The sequence below is a fragment of the Protomyctophum bolini genome, assembly GCF_963924005.1.
Source record: "Protomyctophum bolini genome assembly, chromosome: 17".
Classification (NCBI taxonomy): domain Eukaryota; kingdom Metazoa; phylum Chordata; class Actinopteri; order Myctophiformes; family Myctophidae; genus Protomyctophum; species Protomyctophum bolini.
This window is the reverse complement of record NC_137878.1, coordinates 34,408,124-34,428,188: the sequence shown is the minus strand read 5'-3', so window position 1 is coordinate 34,428,188 and position 20,065 is coordinate 34,408,124. Positions and strand designations below refer to the sequence as shown.

The 20,065-nt window shown below is 41.5% G+C and overlaps 1 protein-coding gene across 5 annotated transcripts in view; it reads left to right on the top strand.

Moving 5' to 3' along the window:
• The first annotated feature begins 243 nt into the window (after nt 1-243).
• LOC308332149 (tropomyosin alpha-1 chain-like) overlaps nt 244-20,065 on the top strand; it is a 34,416-nt gene continuing 14,594 nt past the window's right edge. For 3 of the 5 annotated variants that reach the window (XM_080787811.1, XM_080787810.1, XM_080787812.1), the window contains exons 1-5: nt 244-522; nt 4,215-4,340; nt 16,956-17,089; nt 17,809-17,926; nt 19,515-19,585. In XM_080787811.1, coding sequence (XP_080643937.1) covers nt 409-522; nt 4,215-4,340; nt 16,956-17,089; nt 17,809-17,926; nt 19,515-19,585 — 563 coding nt within the window. In that variant the 5' untranslated portion in view covers nt 244-408. Of the gene's footprint in view, nt 523-4,214; nt 4,341-9,413; nt 10,021-16,955; nt 17,090-17,808; nt 17,927-19,514; nt 19,586-20,065 lie in introns of those variants that run through there. The other 2 variants (XM_080787814.1, XM_080787813.1) reach the window with 2 other exon arrangements.

The following is a 20,065-nucleotide window of genomic DNA, read 5'->3' as shown; positions in this document are numbered from 1 at the left end:
GTTTGGCTCCCGTGGGTCCGTTCCAAGAATATTGTAAAAATATTAAATAAATAAAATAATACAAATTGTCAAAACATTTAAATACGTACAGTAGCCTGAATGTACTTAGTTACTGTCCACCACTGATGGTCACTGGCCAGGGGGGGATAGAAGACGAGGGGCTTTAGAGTGGGAGTGTCCCTGCCCCCTCCCTCCTCTGTCATATAAATGCTCTCCCTCTGTCATTGTTGGAGTTTGGTCTCTCCTCTGCTCCCCTTTCACTCTCCTCCTCTCCCTCTCCAAGGTCCTGGGGGTCGCCAGTGCTCTCCTCATCTCTCCTGCCTCTTTCGCTCGCTTCTCTACCTCTTACTTTGGTTTTTCTCGGTTTACGCTTTTTGACTCAGCCGAAGACCCCCCAAAACATCAACCATGGAGGCCATCAAGAAGAAGATGCTTATGCTGAAGCTGGACAAGGAGAACGCTCTGGACCAGGCGGAGCAGGCCGAAACGGACAAGAAAGGGGCCGAGGAGAGGAGCAAGCAGGTGGGCCTGGGTGTCTGGGATCAGGGTCTCCTTCTACCTCAATCTGAGTTTGCCTTACAAAGCTCTTTAAGAATGCATAGGTTCTGGTTCTGGTCAACAGGTACCTGGACATGGATCCACACAGCAGTATCTCTGAGAGTACACGCAGAGTCTTCAGTTCAATGATCTGTAGAGGCTCTCGGTTTATTAGGACTTAAAGTTAAACGACCGCCATCGAGCTGTGGATTGCCTTAAAGGAGCACTTTGCCCATTTTCAAGCTCACCTTTGTATAATTGGTTCTCACTAATGAGCATTATAAGTTGACACCATATCTCCAGTGGTTAGCAGTGCGGGGTGACAAAGCTGTCGTGCTGACTTTGGATTTTTTAATACTGGTACTCAATCAAATTCATTTTTTTAATGACCACCCATGGGTAGGCACATATTAAAACAGAGAACACAGAGCATCTAGACAAAAATGGTGCCATCCTAGTGAGCATTTCTGAAGTCCTGTATATGGAAATGAAGTTGAAAAAGGTCAAATGTTCTTTAACTAACGCAATTTACAAGTATAATTTGTAAACTTATCCTGCTACCGGTATACTGAATTTGTTTCAAAACATGAAACAAAAGAAAGTATATGCATTTCTTTCAGTCTCTCTAAATTGTCGAAGGTCCTGTGCAATACCATTTAAATCAATGGAGGACCAATATTAACCTTTTGGCATTTAAAAGGCACCCTTTCACACTTTCAATTGTTTCAGTGCGAAGAAGACACATAAAAGTGTTCAATTGTCAAGGGCTAGGCTGCACCTGTCTCTCCCAATTCAGTCCAGGACATTTCAGAAACCTATTATAGTGTCACTGACAATGGTCTGGATGAATGCTAGTTTCAAGAATAGGACCGTCTGCGCCAACTGCCCGTCCCAAAGGTCTCGAGGTCAAACGAACCGCATACCCATGGCTGTGTGGTTGATGAGACTATAGTAGCAGCTAGTGTCTTACTGCTATTTGCATTCCAAAGCCAGGACAGTCTAGCATTCAAGGCTACGGCCAAGTTCATACTTTCTGTCGCTTGCCAAAAATAGCCAGTCCACACGCTGTGTTGGACATTATTTTAAACGTTTTTCCTGTAATATTGTTACTTTCCCAAGTAACTACCGTAATAGAGTAACTTAATGCCAAAAACAGGCATTATATTACAGTTTTAATCTAAGTATAACTTTGAGTTACTAAGTTACGATGAATCTTGTTTGTTTTTGACAGAGGCTATATTTAGCCTGTAATGTATACTCCATAGTAGGAGATTACCATGCATTATCACATGCATGAAAAGAACAGCTCAGATGGCAACATTCGTTTAAATGTTAGCTTGTAGCTCTCCGAAAATGAAGACATACAGTGTACATTACTGTCATTACATGACTGGTAGCAAAAGTAATATATATTGTACTTGTACCGGTAGTTACTCTTACTCTTGATATTAAGTAATACATAATGTAAATATCATTACTTCTTAAAGGTGTAATAACATCTTACTCATGCTGAGTAACTTGCCCATCACTGTCTTCTGCTCACAACGCGTCATATTGTGAATGTGGCTGTGAATAGCTGTGGCTATTTTGGCACAACAGACTTCCGTCTTAAACGGAATATAAAATTGGTAGAAGGTCTGTTGGGGTGATGTATCGCTGATCTCCCTTGAGACAGGAGATTGTCCACACATGGTATATTATTTATAAAATCTGGGCCATTATTCCAAGCATGACTGCCCTGTAAGCGTTGATTGACAGAAGCATTCACACATATTGCATTAACCTTCAAGTAAACCATTATACTATAAATTTAGAACCGCTGTTTCCTTCCTGTTTGTTTTGGGCAGGGGCCATGTTCACACTTGTCAGTCACTCTGGATGAGAGCTTCTGCTATGCCTAAATTGTAAATGTGTATTGTAAATCGTGCTGACCAGCTAATACATGAGGTGTCGAGATTCTAAATGTACATAATGATACGGTACACACGTGTTAACATGTGTGGTGAAATGTTGAATCTGGCCTTGGCCCAACTGAAAATTAGATACAACGCGTAACTCACGATTCAAACTACAAACTAGATGCTCAATCCTTATCAAATTTCAAAGTTCTGTCCTTGCCTTCTTCATTCCAATCCATACCGAACCAGCAGCAGTAACAGGAACTGACGATAGGCTACAATGACTTTTCCGGCTAATAGTCAAGTAGACACGCTGTACACAGATTGCTGTGATGGAAGTACTTGAGCTCTGGCCACTGCGATGCTAGTTGAGCTCACTAAGTAATCAAAGGCTTATCAAAAGTCACAGTATGTTAGCATGGGCGCTGTGTATAACCGCAGTCCCAGGTTTCCAGAAGGTGGTATACTTGTTTCCTTACCCGTTTCATTTCCCCATACAATTATACACAGCCTATAGCCCTATACTATAGCATACTACTTGGAGGAACACTACAAATCAAGTAGACAAAATTAAAATAATTATGGGATTAGATGAAAATGACATGGTTTCAAGATAGATGAAGCAATAAAGGCCTGAAGTCATAATTTATAGAGCAGACCGTGTAATTAGAAAACTAAATTAAATCATATTAAAAACAACGAGTAACGTGTAGCAGCATCAGAGACTTGCTATTAATTGATTTTGGCTTTAAGGTTTGAATGACCCGGAATACAAAAGCATTATAGTAATGACCTGACGAAGATGTTATAGTTACAAAAATGTTGTCTCTTTTACTTGCACCCTGCCAAATTAAGGCTTTAACTGTCCGAGTCTGCCTTCCTTTTGACCATATACCAAGTCCTGTTCCTGAGATGCAGCGGACCAGCTTCAAATTGGCTTGAGGCGCATTGGAACCCCCTAGTGCATATAGTAATCTTCACGAGGTATTTCTATCATGGTGGTGTCTAACAGGATGACAAGGCCAGAAGGCCTCCCTGAAGCTAGACTTGGAAATGGGTAAAAAAGCTCACCTTTTTGCACATAAGAAACAAAGAAATTCCAGCCCGGACGCCAGAGAAATCATTGGCATTGCATTGTATTCTTCTGGCAAGTCAGCTGCTGACAGCGCTCCTGTCTGAATGTGAGAGTACATTTGAAGAAGCATAGGCTACAATTAAAATGCCATTTCACTTGGGGATTGGCTTGCAAGTTAGGTTAAAGGTTAAAATGTTAAAGTCCTACATACATCACTCATTGTCACATACAGTACATTGCTGTATGTGAGATTTGTTATCCACATTTGACCCATCTCTTGGAGCGGTGAGCCGCAGCCGTGCCGCGCGCCGGAATCATTTGTAGTTGATCTAACCCCCGAATCCAACCCTTGATGCTGAGTGCCAAGCAGGGAGACATTGGGTTCCATTTTTACAGTCTTTGGTATGACCCTGCCGGGCATCGAACCCCAACCTCCCAGTTTCAGGGCAGACACTCTAACTTCAAGGCCACTGAGCTGGTTTCGTTTCATAAGAAACTATAGCGAATTAACTCAGACAGTTCACACACACAAAGTTGTGTTTCCAAGTTGTTATACGAGAGACCACTTCCATTATGATGAACCTCGACCTTTTGAAATGGATTCTAAAACAACCTGGTTACAAATTAAAACCAAACCAACTCCCTCGTCAAACAGATGTATAGTGCACGGTCTCTGATATGTTGTGACCTTCCTCTCTGTCTAGCATGAAGATGAGCTGCTGCAGATGCAGAAGAAGCTAAAGGGCACAGAGGATGAGCTGGACAAATACTCTGAGGCCCTGAAGGACGCTCAGGAGAAGCTGGAGGTGGCCGACAAGAAAGCCGCTGACGTGAGTCCTACATCCTACCGAGAAATTTATTTCAGTCATTTGTACGGCCTGCATGGCTCTAGCCTTCTAGTTCGTATGACTGTGTGTCGGAAGAGGTTTGGTGCTGTTCAGTCGATCAGTGGCAAATTTCTTGTGCACACTGCCATGGCTATGTTCTAAATATCTAACTTTCATTTCATATTGGGAGATCAAAGGGGACACTTGGTCTCACTGAGATGTTTTATCAATGAATAAGTATAATGTACAGTCTATGACTAGTGAAATGAGTGAATATGTGCTTGAATCTGAATCTGTATCCTATGAATGGACATACAGGTATACGAGTGATTGGACAGTGTAGTGTCACCCAGCCCTGAAGAAGGGGGTATTAATATGAATTTGCATTTGCAGTCTATCAGTAAATTATGATGTATTTACCTTAATGTTGTTACATAATGTATGTTACATAATGCAGCACTTGGGGCTGAAGAGAATTCTGCCAGGAGCACTTTTTTGTGGTGATGTGGAAAAAACGTCTAACATTGTAACCATGACAACTGACTACAGCTCAGCTGGTGCTAATTTTGGATCCCTTCTGGTTACCTAGTGACACATATGTATGGGATGAAATCCTTATTTATTTATTTTTGCTCATTTTTCCCCTTTGCAGTTTAGAAAATCTCCATGAGATACAGCATGGTAGAGATTACATTCTCATCCCCATTAGATACAGCATGGTAGAGATTACATTCTCATCAGTCATTGGAAGTTGAGTGAATTATTCTTAGGTCTAAGTTCAAAAGGTTTGGAACTCTGTCCCATTTACATGAAACTTGCTATAGACAGAACTTTTTGAAAATCACATCTCCTCTTAAACTGTAGGTTGAATCACTAGAAAATTAAATATAGAGAGATACAAGGTTGCTAATGCTGACTGACAGCAATGATATCAAATTGTAGACCTTGAAATAAAATAAAGTTGAGAATAGAAACATATTAGAGGGGAAAGCCACCCTTGTCAACATATATAAACTTAACGTAAACTCAGTATGCAGGCACTCATGTTATGAGACACACTTATCATAACAGGCCTCTGCAACAACAGCATCAAAAACTCCATTCTGATTCCATAGATGTCTGTGCGTTTAGTCTGCATGGACCAGCTGTCGAGGGGCTTCACAGCCCCTATTTTAGTCCCGACGTCAGCCAGCCTGGCATTGAGCTCACCGTGGTCCCAGCCCATGTTAGGGACCAAGATCGCTCTCCTCTCATCATAGTGACAGCTTTGTCTCTCTATCGTCAGATGCTTGACTTGTAGCCTACTCATAGCTGTGATGTCGCACATATAAAACTAAATCAGGTTTTAATCCACCGTCTGCAGTGAGGAAAGGTAGAATCTGAACAAGCTTCATTGTCATATCACAGGTTTATATCGTTTGTAGTTTCCAGACCAGTATATGTGGACGCTGAATAGAGATGGAATGAAGAAAAGTTTTGAAACAGGATAGCAACAGGTCAGATATTACAAAGTTCCTAGGGTGAAGAAAAATGAATATAGGCTACAATCCAATACAGTATAATGTAGTTCTATTAAAAACATACTTCCAACACAAATACAAACGTTTCATTATCAGTATCGGGGTGATAAAGATGAGACATTATATTTTCTTCAAATATTCACAGGATGGCATTGTTTTTTCTTTTTGAATCCTGCAAGACTATCATAACTAAGTATAAATAAACTGTATAATAATACTTTATGTTAGCTGCTAAAGCAATGACTGAGTAGACCAGTCATTTTACTGTGCTGCTATTTCCTTTGGGTAATTGGAAATCTTCCCAAGTCAATACAAAATAATTCATGCCAGCCTCTCCATATAGGAGACACACCTGTTGCCATAATTGTGGCTGTGTATAAGTATCATGTACAGGACATATTGATAACGGGACGCCGTTACAGTATTACAATTGTTGTTACTTTACAAAAAAAGTAATAATGTTGCAATATCATTACCTTTAAAGCAATAATGTGACTTGTCATGAGATAGGTAGATGTGGCATTTTAGACCATTTTGGAAGATGTTTGAACATGCCCAAAATAGGGGAAAAAGTTGAAAGTGGTTCAAAATCAGGACACATGCTGCACACACACACACACACAGCGGTGTCATAGTGGCTCACACGCGGATAAACATTCCGAGGGTTGAATCCCACTTACAGTATGTCCTGAGCTGCCATTCCTCTCTTAACTGAAAATTATCACTTCCAAATGTTGCTGTGTAGACCACATACATGTAGGCTACTTTAAGGACGGACAGACAGACAGAGTTCATGACCCAAAAGAGAGCAATTGGAATATAAATAATTTCTGTTTTTCATGTAGGAAACGAAAAAAGAGAATATCTACACACGACCCATAAAAATTGGTCCGCGACCCAAACATTGGTCCGACCCGCTGTTTTAGGAAACCCTAATCCTAACATTATCTGGGTGTCTGTCAAATGCAAGGGTCCAGGGCCACTCAAGGTTTTTAGAAGGGGTACAAGGCCTGTCTCCTAAAAAACCTAAACTACACAGTTACGGGGGTAAACAAACACTCAGCGTTATGTGGGTCCTTGAGAGTAAAACGTCTGAGATCCACTGATCTAATTTATCTAAATCAGACATTTTGTTTTCCCACTGGAAAGCCCCGGGGGTCTTGTCAATCCCCAGCACTGAGACGGGAATAGTATAATTTGTACTGGGCTGGTCTTTCTAAGCCTGGAGTCTCCAATTCAACACAGAGTTCCAAGAGAATGACTCTTGGAAATGGATACAGACTCATTCATTATCATGGATCAGAAACTCTAGCTAATCTTACATGTTCTCCTCTCAAGTCTCCCTCACTTGATATCCTTCTCTGTAAGTGTCCAAGCAGCTATTTAGCATCATTAGTCACCATCAGTGGACCCCCTTTTAGAACTAGTTGAGATACAAGAGGGGGAAAGAGTACTGTCTTTCTGAGAGGCACCCCTCAAATTCATGGCTTTCTGAAATTACGTCATAGGCCAGCCAAGTCTATGAACTTTTAATGTTTGTCAGAGCCTAATTATAAATTTCCCGTCCCAGCAAAAGTCTACAGAATTTAATGTTTGTTGAGGGTAAATTATGATGTAATTTGTGCTAGCCAAGTCTATGGACTTTAATGTTTGTTTAGGGTGATGAGTGACAACGTAAGACGTCATCTGCCTGATATACTGTAAATAATGCCCACGCTGCGCCACATGTGTGATTTTTATCCAAGTAAAAGTAGCAATACTTAATTTTACTTGCATAAAAGTATCAATATATAACTATACTTACAGTACTACATTGAAGTATTCAAATATTTCAAAATTGCTTATAGATCAGCTATCATTGAATAGAATTTCAAGAATGTCAAGAAATTGCTCCCAACCTGTCACATCGCAACTTGTTGGAAGCTTGTAGATCTCCTATTTTTGAATAGCTAAAATTTGTTTTTAAACTGTTCCTAATTTTGCTAGGACCAAGGACCCCACTTTGAGAACCAGCTGGTCTGTGAAACTGTTAGAAGTTGCAGAATGGAGATATTGAACACTGAACGCCAATGTGTTTTAAAATCAAAAGGAAGAGTATACAGTCTTTTAATAAGACTAATAATAAAACGAATTACTAATTATCCTAAATTACTCTTTAAATAAACATGTTAAAATAGGCCTGTTTTTCAAAATGTTATCATTGGATTCAAAATTCATTTCCTAAACTGTCAAATGAAAAAGGATTGTTCGTAGCTCAGAGACGTGTCAGCTGTTGCTCTGCTGCCACCTGCTGTCAGCAGCCTGCCACTGCAGCCTGCAGTAGCCTTGATGTGTTTTAAGAAGCTTATTTGATATTTAGAATAATAATAAAACTATATATAAAATAAAGCCCCAGACCATTAGAATACTGTACCCCAAATATCTTACATTAAAATAAATATATAAACAATTAGATAATCTTCCTATTTTGCTGTGAGCCTTTTTGTTATTAGGCCTACAACAGGAATATTATTGTTACCTCAATGTAGACCGGTAACTATAGCCTATGGGCTATGACTGTATTGGTAGTAGGCTACATACTCTTCACAAAACGTTCGGAAACTTAACTTTGGTCGGGTATTAGGCCTATAGTTTTTATCGTTCGTTAGTCACCTTTGCAGTTTGCACTCGCCCACAGTAATAAAGAAAAGACTACACATATTGGTAATTTTTACACTTTATTAATAATTTTACACTCAGTGTTAGAGATCCATACGCAGCCACAACAGCTGGGCACCTCCTCCTCATACTGGTCACCAACCTAGACACATTTTGCTGCGGGATCCCATTCCTCAACCAGGATTTGTTAACATAAGCCATTATGTGCAACATGCTTTATGTTATGCTGGTCACTCTAGTCTAGCACGTACCCATTAACCCCATTATGTGGTCGTGTTGTGTCTCCAGTGGACTGTCTTCACCACTAGATGTCACCCTAAGACCATAAGAGAGTTGTACTGTACTGTATCCACGGGTTTCTGCTAGTACAAGCGGCACACAAAGTAGCCTAATTAAAATCAGCTGCAAGTAACATTAAAGTAATGAACACATTACCCGATCGACTATTGTCGACTGTTTTACTGTCGTACGACGACATACATAGGTCATATATGACAGCCATGACTTATTATCGATGGCAGCAGGAGGATTGCTCAATCCTTAGTAGGCCTACTATGGTCATTCTCCCTACCAACAACAACCCACATGAAGCCGGCTGCATCGTCATCATCATAATCATCATCATAAACTTGTTGGTTCTGTGGCGAGAACAATGAATCCAAAAGCATGGGTGTTAACTCCAGAGGAAATTCATGCAAAATAATAAATAAATAGGTCTACATTCATAATAATAATTTGTACAGTCTCGCAGAGTTACAGACCTGTAGGTTACTAAATCGTATAGAGATGATGAACGAAGTAATGCTACAGGGAAGATCCTAGATCAGCGCATTCCAATGCGTTGTCTCTGCCAACACTGGGTGGAGAGAGAGAGACAGAGAGAGAGAGAGAGAGAGAGAGAGAGAGAGGGAGAGAGACACACAGAGAGAGAGAGAGAGAGAGAGAGAGAGAGAGAGAGAGTCACAGAGATTAATTAATTCTGTTTCACTCGAATCATCCGGACACTCGCAGAGGAAACTGAACTGTTCTGTCGGAAGTCTCGGAACTGAACTTGCAGCTTTTGTTGCCACTTTTCGTTACATTTGTTACAGCTTCAACAAGCCGGCTACCGGCTGTGAAAACTTCACTTTATTCATTCTTCCGAACAACATTTTCCTCATCTTTTGCTTTGACAACCCGAAGAATCTATTCAATTTTTCTTCTTCTTCATCCTTTTGATCTGGGACAGAGACTCTCCTTCACACCCTCCTCCCCCGCTGTTCGCTGCTTGGGGCGTCGCTGCTTGAAACGTTATCGTCTACTTACTACTACAACTCCTCACACACACGCAAGCACGGGCCACGGCACGTACGCACGCACAGCTAGAAAACATGATGTCAGGAATCAACAGCATCGACTCCGTGAAGAGGAAGATTAAGGTTCTCCAGGAGCAGGCGGACGCGGCAGAGGACAGGGCTCAGGACCTCACCAGACTGCTGGAAGAGGAGAAGTCACACAGGGAACAGGTAGGACCCGTTCCCCATAACCCTGGTGGTTCTAAACATGTGTGGGTCGGGACTCCCATGGCCATGGGGCCGTCCCTAGCCCAAACATTTAGACTCTCCTCTACGAGAGTCTAAATGTTTGGTCTAGGGCCGTCCCCACCCCACATGCTATCAGATGACAGTTAAGTCAAGTGACAATGACTTTCCTAAAAAAAAAAAACGGTTTACTGAATCAAAAGTAATCAACAAACTATAAAACTGCATGGTCAATCACAGAGCCAGATATAGGCAATTATGGGCCCCCTAAATGCCCTGACTGCCCCATCAAACATGATGCAAAAATCCTGAATTTCAAGCACCACCAAAACCAACACGATTTAATCACCCAAAAAATACAATAAAAAGACTCTGATTACTCTGCACCTAGCCGACCAACTTGAATAATGCTCTGACCTGATTTGCCCGTCCCTCCTTCAAAGTAGTTAGGCCTACTGATATAGTTTTCTATGCATTTAACACACCCCAAAACTTTGGGTGATATGAAGCCAAGTCACCCCCCACAATTTCCTCCTGCCCCCTCTCATTGGGAGTGGTTAAATCTGGCCCTGGTCAAATATTGGCCAAATTGTCAAATAATAATAGAAATAAACATACATGATGCATCTATGGCCCTGACAGCTGCAGCTGGTAATGTAATGCCACTGTCTTGACACTTTTTCATGTCACTTCCATCCTCCTTCCATATCCTTCCATTGTAGGTCACATAGCATTGGACAGGATGTTTGCTCAGCATTTCTTTTCCTCTTTTTTTCCCGCCTCTGTATTCTTTTGACTTCCCAGATTTGGTTTTGTCCAAACAAAATTCACCTTTTTCCCAACACAGTTCAATTCAAGATTTGAGAGCTCACACATTGCATCATGAATTCATGATGTGACGTGAGCTTGAATATCAGCTATTTTATGATTGCCTATAAACCCTATAACCCGAGTGGAATAGTAAGAGAGTGGCGGAACTAGCGTTGACTCCCATTGTAACAATGGAATGCGGACATTCTATCTCAATGGGATAGTTACAATGTTTGGAACTATAGCCCATAGGCACCCGCTTTGTGGCGAGATCAAAGCGTGTCGCCACTCTCTTACTATTCCACTTGGCCCCTTAAACTCTGTTGACCGGCGTATAGCCGCCCTCCTCCAATTTTCCCTCTCCAGCGTCCAAATCTCTTCTATTAAAATAGCCAATCCAAGAGCTTGTAGATCGGCTATGTTGCGGGAGCTAGGTGGTCTAAGAAGTAGTTAAACAGTCCATATAGTTTAGAAACCCGTGTGTGTGTGTGTGTGTGTGTGTGTGTGTGTGTATAAATTACAAGCAGTCATGCATCCTCTCATTATGCAGCCTTGCATGACAATACAGATGTATCCAAGCGAGGGAGTTCCTGTGTAGAATTTAATCTTTTGGTATCGGAAGTTTGTCATCGTAACTCATTATTCATGCGTAATGTATTTGCACTCATGACTCAAGCAGCTGACAATACTGTACGAAGGGAAGCATAGAGCCCCGCCCTGAGTGCACGCACGCACAGGTCGCACGCAGGCACGCGCACGCACGCACCAAAGGTGTGTGCCTAAACCAAAATTATAGGAAACGCTGATGATGGTGAATTGGTCAGTGTCACCTCAACAAGATTTATGCTGTAGACTAGATTTTAAGAGGTCACATGAAGTAACATTTGATAGATGACATCTGGGGTGCTTGGTCACATACCCTTGTCATCCAGGACTTGGGGTGCTGAGCGAAAAGTAATGTGTTTGAGTTCACAATCATATATGTTTCAAAGTCGTATTGAAAGGTATTGATGCCTTCCATGTCTGCCGTACGGATGTCTGTCGTAGCAACAGGGTTGCGAAACCAGTCTTTTTTACTGACTTTACAGAATCTCCCTTTCAAAAACACTGACAATGTGATCTTCCTTGTTGCCTAGACACTGTTCAGACAGTGCTTCAGGTGTGAAATTCTGCACAGGCGGGCAAACCAATCATAGACTAGTTGGTGTCTGTGACGGACTGACTGACTGACTGACTGACTGACTGACTGACTGACTGACTTTAATTGTCTAAACACTAATATAACTCTCATCCTGCCGTGTTATTTCCAGACAATCTCACCACAGAAACATAATGCATCTCAATCACACACTGTATCCATGCAGCAGTGTGCAGATGTTATGAGTTCATTCAAATCAAAATGCACTATGATGTAACGGGACAGAACAATGCCAAACTTTCATAACTGAAAACAGATAGAATGGGCGCCGCTCATTTGGTCAGAGTTGAGATTTCCTTTCCAAAGAAATGTTGAATTCGTCCCATTTAACTTTAATAATCTATATGAATAAACTAACATTACATACTCTCATTCGAAACACGACCGCAATTACTTTTTTTCCTGTCATCTTTTTAGACAAAGTATTTGACTATACTCGTACTGTTTAGCATTCTCTGTTCTTATTACAAACATAACAGAACATTAGACTATCCACTTAAACCCTAGGCTACTTCGTTGACCGGAATCCCCCAGGGCTCTGTACTTGTACAATTAGCTGATCTACAAGCAATGCAATGTGACGCTTTGTGAGCTTGTATGTAGATCAGATAATTTCACCATATCTTCACCCCCTTTCATGTGGTTAATAACGTTTTAATTTCAGTTTGACACAGTGGCTTCAGCCTGGATGTTTTTGTTGCATTCCTTCCTGATGACAGAAAAATCCAAAAACGAAGCGATTACTTGATGAGTTGAAGAACGTATACTGTGGTCCAAGATTAACAACAGCAGAACTATATCAAAAATCACTGTATATCCAGTCGCATGCAACTTGTTTTTGTTGGCACCGGGCTCTGACTCTGGTGTGTTGTCCTCATAAAATAAAACAAACAATGACAAGCGAAGGGTCACGAGTGCATCAGTGCACACGCGTGCGTGTGTGCGTGCGTGCACTCAACTTGTGTTGAACCCCTCACACTTTTAAATGAATTCTGGGGATAGATAGATGGATGTATTTTTTCTCTCTCATTTCCCGAAAAGTAACGGTTTTGGACATACAAGCTTTCCACCCGACAGCCATGACATGCATTCTGTACATGAGCATGGTGACGTGAAAGACCTTGGGCCGCAAACATTTCAATCACCAGAAGTGATTTCATTTCCTGTCTGCAAAACCCCATCCCAGGTGTTTCTTCCTGTCGTTTATGAATCATTTAGTGATTCAGAGAGCCCTCAAATACAGTGGGAGTGGAAGAAGTACTCAGATTTATTTTAACTAATTACCGCAATATACTGTGAGAGAAATACTCTCTAAAAGTTCAAACTTGAGTCACAAAATATTTTGAAAATAGCAGACCTGCAAGCTCACAGGTTGTGACCATGTGACCATGTGCAGATCTGCTATTCAAACAGATGGAAGTGTAAAATAGGGCGTAATTGGTTTTGTAATAACAATAAACACTACAATCATTTGTAGTTACTGGTTACTTTCTAGATTAAAAAAGCACACTATTCACAGTATGTACTGGGTACAGATGTACCAAGTAGGCTTATTGAGAAATGGAAACACTCAGGTAAAGTACCTCAAAATTGTACTCGAGTAACAGCCCTTGAGTTAATGTACTTAGTTCCTTTCCACCCTGCCATGTACAGTGTAAAATGTTTCAGAGAGCCTTCATACAGTAGAGGCACAGTGACTTTACAAGCAGTGTCACAGTTTCCATCACACTGATCACAGTACAGTTCAGTGGTTCTCGCTCCACATCCATGTATGGCTGTGTACGGCTGCACTTCACTCTGCTGCTGGATAGCACTAGCTCGGCGGTAGGCAACCTTTACTATCAAAGGATAGTCAACAAATTAATAAAATGGTGCTGCAAAACCAAATTGAACCTAATATGGAGGTACTGTAAAACATCAGCTTTAGTAATGGGTCTACAAGAGTGTGCATGAATATGTGTAATAGGCTTCATTTAGTAATTTGTATTTTTTTAATACATTGCTCTGATACATTAATTATAATCTATTCACTCACTTTACGTGAAAAGCTCTCCACATTTGTTATATCCTGCATCCATTTGGAGGTGTACTCCACTTCATAAAGCACATCTAGAAGTTCAGAAAGTTCTCTACTCTACCCTGCCTATAATGTTTAACAATGACAACGTTCTGTTGACATCTTTCTGACAGCAGTCAGTTTGAGTAACATAGTTTTACTCTTGTGTACCTGTACACAAGATGTACTCTAACAACACAACCTTGAACATTGAACCAGGTCAGTCTAGTTTATAGCACTTCATGCTTTTCTCTGCATCCTCCTGGGTATCTAATTTAACAATTCTTAAGTTGGTCACGTGCCAAAAGCGGTGGACAGAAACTGGTCGACACGACATGCCCCAACACGGGCAGAAACAAGGCCTTTTAACCAGGCTACTTACACACACTACAACTCGCTTACAATTCGCAAACCTGGCAACACTGCCCTGTGTTCATGCTGTTGTCAGAGGCCCGCCCCCGGCTCACACGTCACTACTCTCTGTCTCTCCGCTCGCAATCGGCAGCCATCTTGCTTTTTATTTATATGGGCGAGTGGCAATTTAATGCAAATAAATTAATTATAGGTCCAGCAAGCAAATCATGATGGTCTGTAGGTCACAATCACATTCCGATTTTAGGTGTTGTGTTTTGTATGACATTTTGGCCAGTAGTTTTATATCTATCTCAGCTTTTGCCTGATAGCACACATGCTAACAGTGCTGATCACAACGTTAGCAGCATTTGATGACAGGTTGCCATAGCGATAGATAGCAACGTACAGTGTGCGCAGACCTAACGTGAGCTTCTGGGACAGAAACTTGCGTTTTCATGACAGCAGCAGCTGTTGCAGCCTCTGATAGCTACTGTGCTAAAGATGCTAAAGCAACACAAAAAAACATCCACTGTCCACACGCAAACCAAAACAAACCAGGGACCAGGGTTGCCACATATCGTGGATGTGAGAGTGAAACAAGCAACCAGGTCTATAAAAATGTTAATAGTCCAGTTCAAAGTAGGTAAATCAGAAATGGTCCGGAAATTAGTCTTAAAATAATCAATTATAGTGTTGACTGTCACACTTTGTTGTCTAATGTTGTTTCAGAGCAGTGGAACTCAAACATTTCCATGTCAAGGACTACCAATAGATAAACAAGTCCAAAGTAGCTTATAATGATCAGACTTGGCAACACTGTCTCTAGGTTGAACGTTCTACTTCACAAGCTCACACATATGAAATATGTTTTTTTGAATCTTCAAACTGAGACATATTTTATGATAATACTGTTAGCACAGTCATCATACTCCAAGAGCATACAAATGGAACCAAATGGACCCTGATTTTCCCAGAGAGCAAATGGTATCAAATGGGGGTCTGTGGCCTAATGCATTTCAAACTGGGGCTTCTTGGTATTATATTCTCTGCATATCTTATCAACTTGGGGTGAATATTTCACCACAATACTTTACTGAATATTTCACAAGAATATAACACAAGAGTCAAATGTACGGTCAAATGTAATCACAATATAGGCTACAGATGTAAATATTTATGACACAGTAAAATGTCGAAAATTAGTGCTATCCCCCCCACACACACACACACACACACGACAGGCAAGGCTGTTGTTTGCATCGTTAGCAGGCAGCAGCTACCTTGGCACTGCTCTCTGTGACTGTAGTTGTTTCACCATGTTTGCGTATTTATGAGAAATAAAAAACACTTTCTGTTATTATAATAATTTATAACCCATCCGTTACTACATGTGCAGGGCACACTACTGAGTTTAAAAACACAGCTGAAACATGAAGTGGAGTCTGTCAACTCTGTCAACGCCATTTCCTTCTTTCCATATTGCGCTGCAATGTAACTAGGATTCGCCGGCCAAAGGCCGGCGAAATTCTAGTTTCACACAAGGATAAACAGACTGAGGATCCAAGGTAATAGAATCTGATCTGAACCCGGACCCTTACGCATCTCTGGAGAGGGATAAGTGTCCAAAAATGTTGTTACATGCACTTTGCCTTCATGATTTCGAGGGATAAAACATTACCTCATAGATAGATATACACTTATAATGACAGTAACTGTCTTGGTGGACATTGGCAGTCATGACTATCAAATGGACCCTTACAGGGACATTTATACACTCTCAGAGTTATGGTGGTCTGTGGACTAATGGATAGTAAACTGGGGGTCCTTAAAATTGTGAGTCACTGGGGGAGGGGTGGGGGGGTTTCTGCATATATTAGAGAGAGAGAGAGAGAGAGAGAGAGATGGGGGTGGCACGCAACAAAGGTCATCGGGTTCAGGAATCAAACGCACAACTCACTGTCATTGCATTAGAGGATATGTGGCATGCACCTTAGCCACTAGGCCATCAGCGCTCAAAGTGACTGAGGAGAATTCCATGCTAGAAGGCTTTTGTGCTAATTTGCTTATTTCCATCGAAATAAGTAGTAAAGTGTGCCGCTTGGGATACTATTTACATTATGAAGATGATTTTTGAGCGATGGAAATAAGCGAATTAGCACAACACCCCATTGCCCCATTCAATTCAATGCAATTCATTGAGGGCTTATGGTAGGGGAAATAGGCAATAATCTGCTTTTGTCCAAAATAACACCTGGAACTCTTTGGTGGTGACGTAACGACTACAAATAAAGGTAAAAAAAAAGCCTTCTAGTATGGAATTCTCCTTGTTTAATGTCAATGTTGACATTTAAGTAACTGTTGATGGGCCTTGTAGCACAGTCCATGGTAGTCAAGGGCCCCTGGGGACTGTACATACTGTACTCTGAACAGACATCCAGTTGGTAGAGGAGCGTGTTTATTGAGTTTCTGTTCATTGTGTTTATGTTGTTGCTTACCGTATAGGCTGAGGCGGAGGTAGCGTCACTGAACAGACGTATCCAGCTGGTAGAGGAGGAGTTGGACAGAGCCCAGGAGAGACTGGCCACGGCCCTGCAGAAGCTGGAGGAGGCTGAGAAGGCTGCCGACGAGAGCGAGAGGTCTGTTCTCCTTCTGACAACGTACTCTGACTGTCCATTGTAAAATGTCACCCGTTCAAAAGGTGTTGGTATGCACATCCATCATTCCGACTCTCGCTGATGACAAAGTGAATCTATCAAAAGAAAGAAAAAAGTCCTTCGTTGAGGAAGACCAGTATTGATCGAAACTTTTGAGATTGGTCTAAACTTTTCCAAGCATTAAACTGTTTGTGCAGACCTTTTCTTTCTATCTTTCTAAATGTAGTTTGGACACTGCATGAGAGACGAGTCATGGACGTATTGAACCAACTTCAAATGTAGTAAATGTAGTCGATTTGGTCAGTTTTAGCCAAGACTTTTAGTTGAGTAGTATTCCATCATTTCTATAATTTCGAAATCCAGTCAAGTAATTAGTAAATATGCAGCATACACAATTTTATAGATGTGTCGGTCAATGAATCAATTATTTGTCAAGTTCCTATGACTACCGTACAAGTAGTCAAAGTAGTAGTTTAGATGAGGACAGCCCTAGGCCACGTGCAGCATAGTTACTTTCAAGACATCTCACACTGTACATGGACCAAACACTAGAGGATTTAGTGGCGCTTAAAGTCAATGTCAGGTCTTCATGACCGTGTGTGTGTGTGTGTGTGTGTGTGTGTGTGTGTGTGTGTGTGTGTGTGTGTGTGTGTGTGTGTGTGTGTGTGTGTGTGTGCGTGTGCGTGTGCGCATGTTTCCAGGGGGATGAAGGTGATTGAGAACAGGGCCCTGAAAGATGAGGAGAAGATGGAGCTCCAGGAGATCCAGCTAAAGGAGGCCAAACACATCGCTGAGGAGGCCGACCGCAAATATGAGGAGGTGAAGTTTTAAACCCTCTGCATATTATATTATAGCCTAACATCTCAACTTCCTGATTGATTCCACAGTTTGAAAATCCGGATCCGCAAATCGAGCCCAAAAAGCCATAGTGGGTTTTGAGATGTTATACTGTACGTACATTGATAGAATCTAATTTGTTAGTGTTTGCTAAAAGAGTGACTTTGAGAGCTGCTTCACTGGGCAATGAGGGGAAAGGGAGCAAAGGAGAATTATATATATGACCAAATGGACTAGTTTCATCACAACACACCAACACCAACCTCTACCAAAGAAAGACACCCCACCTGTCCAGACCATCACATATATTCCTCTTCTTACTGCCTTTCATTGAGGGACGCACAACATACTGTATGTTTAAATAAATTCTAGGTTCTAGTTTGGGAACCAGTGCAGTATAGCATAACCCAGACATTCGTTGTTGCCTGAGGTTATGGATGAACGTTTGGGTGATCTTTCATCCATGCCGTGATGCCGTGTTCATTGTCTTATTTAGTCAACAGAAACTCAGTGTTTGAACAGTGTGTATTTGACATGAATGGTTCCTTCCGCAATGCGGTCGCTCACCATGACAGTTCATCACATGGTACTACTTTAGCTTGCACGTGGTCAGCTACTGCCTGGTCAGTGCCAGGGGCCGATATCAGTTATCAACCCCTCCTTCCCTCGCCAAGAGCAAATAAAGCCTCCATACAGTATGTGTGCATTATTTGATCGAACACACCCTGGCTGTTGGATGAAGTTAGTAGATGATTACAGTTACAAAATAAAGAAATCATCGTCAATTAATACTTAAAAGTTGCGATTTGACCAAAATCACCCAGCCATAAACATTAATTTACTTTCACTTTAAACGCTGAATTAAAGTTCTGTTGCAACAGCAATTTAGGCATTTAGCAGACTCACTTATGTGGGGCGGCAGTGGCTTCAATGCACCGCTTATCCATAGTCGAGTCGTGGGGGCAACAGCTCCACCAGAGAGCTCTAGACTTCCCTCTCCAGAGCAACATTAGTAACTTCCTCCTGGGGGATCCTGAGGCGTTCCAAGGCCAATGAGTCGATGTAATCCCTCCAACTGTGCCTTGGTCTGCCCCCGGGGTCTGGGCTATTAGTTTTTAAATCTTTAAACGGGCTAGCTCCGCTGTACCTATACCTCTCTGAGCTCCTGGAACCATACACCCCAGGCAGGGCTCTGAGGTCTGCCAATAAGTTGATACTGGTCGTTCTGAAGACTAGCAAAAAGACAAGATGTGGCCTCGCCTTTGCGACTGCTGCTTCCAGGCTCTGGAACGACCTGTTTCTCCCCATCCGATCTACCCGAGGTTTTCAAATCCTTACTTAAAACCCACCTACAGTATATTCTCTTTGGCTGTTATTTGCACTCATAATGTGTTTTAACTATGTATACGTGTCTGATGGGCGCTTGTTTGTTTTGACCTTGTACAGCACTTTGGTTAGCTTCTGTTGTTTTAAATGAGCTCTAAAAATGTTTGATTTCATGCAATTATTGCAATATTCATGGAAATGTCACATTATTCGGTTTTGAGTGGTATGTTTTGTTCATGTGCAGGTGGCACGTAAACTGGTTATTGTTGAGGGTGAGCTGGAACGCACAGAAGAGAGAGCGGAGGTGTCGGAGGCGTAAGTTCAACTTCTTACAACAATTCACAATGCATACATACGGAGTACAACAATACCACTGCACACAACATCATAATTATACACATATAGCTACTGCAAGTACAATACAACAACCTATAAAAAGCCTTTCAAATTGTACCAGAAAGGATAAGATGTGGAATATAATTATATTAACAACTTCAGGGCTATACATTGATTATTAGTGTCATGAATTGGAAAATGTACCGCTATGACAATGTGCCAGAAATGTAAATGCGTGTGCTCCGTCGACGCTCTGTGCAGAGCCGTACCGGAGAGGTCGTGACCTATGGGACCACCTCTACTGAACACACAGCTTGCAAATGAATTATCACAATTTAATGAATAATGGAACACATGAGCAGTCCATAACACATGAACACATGAGCAGTCCATAACACATGAGCAGTCCATAACACATGAACACATGAGCAGTCCATAACACATGAACACATGAGCAGT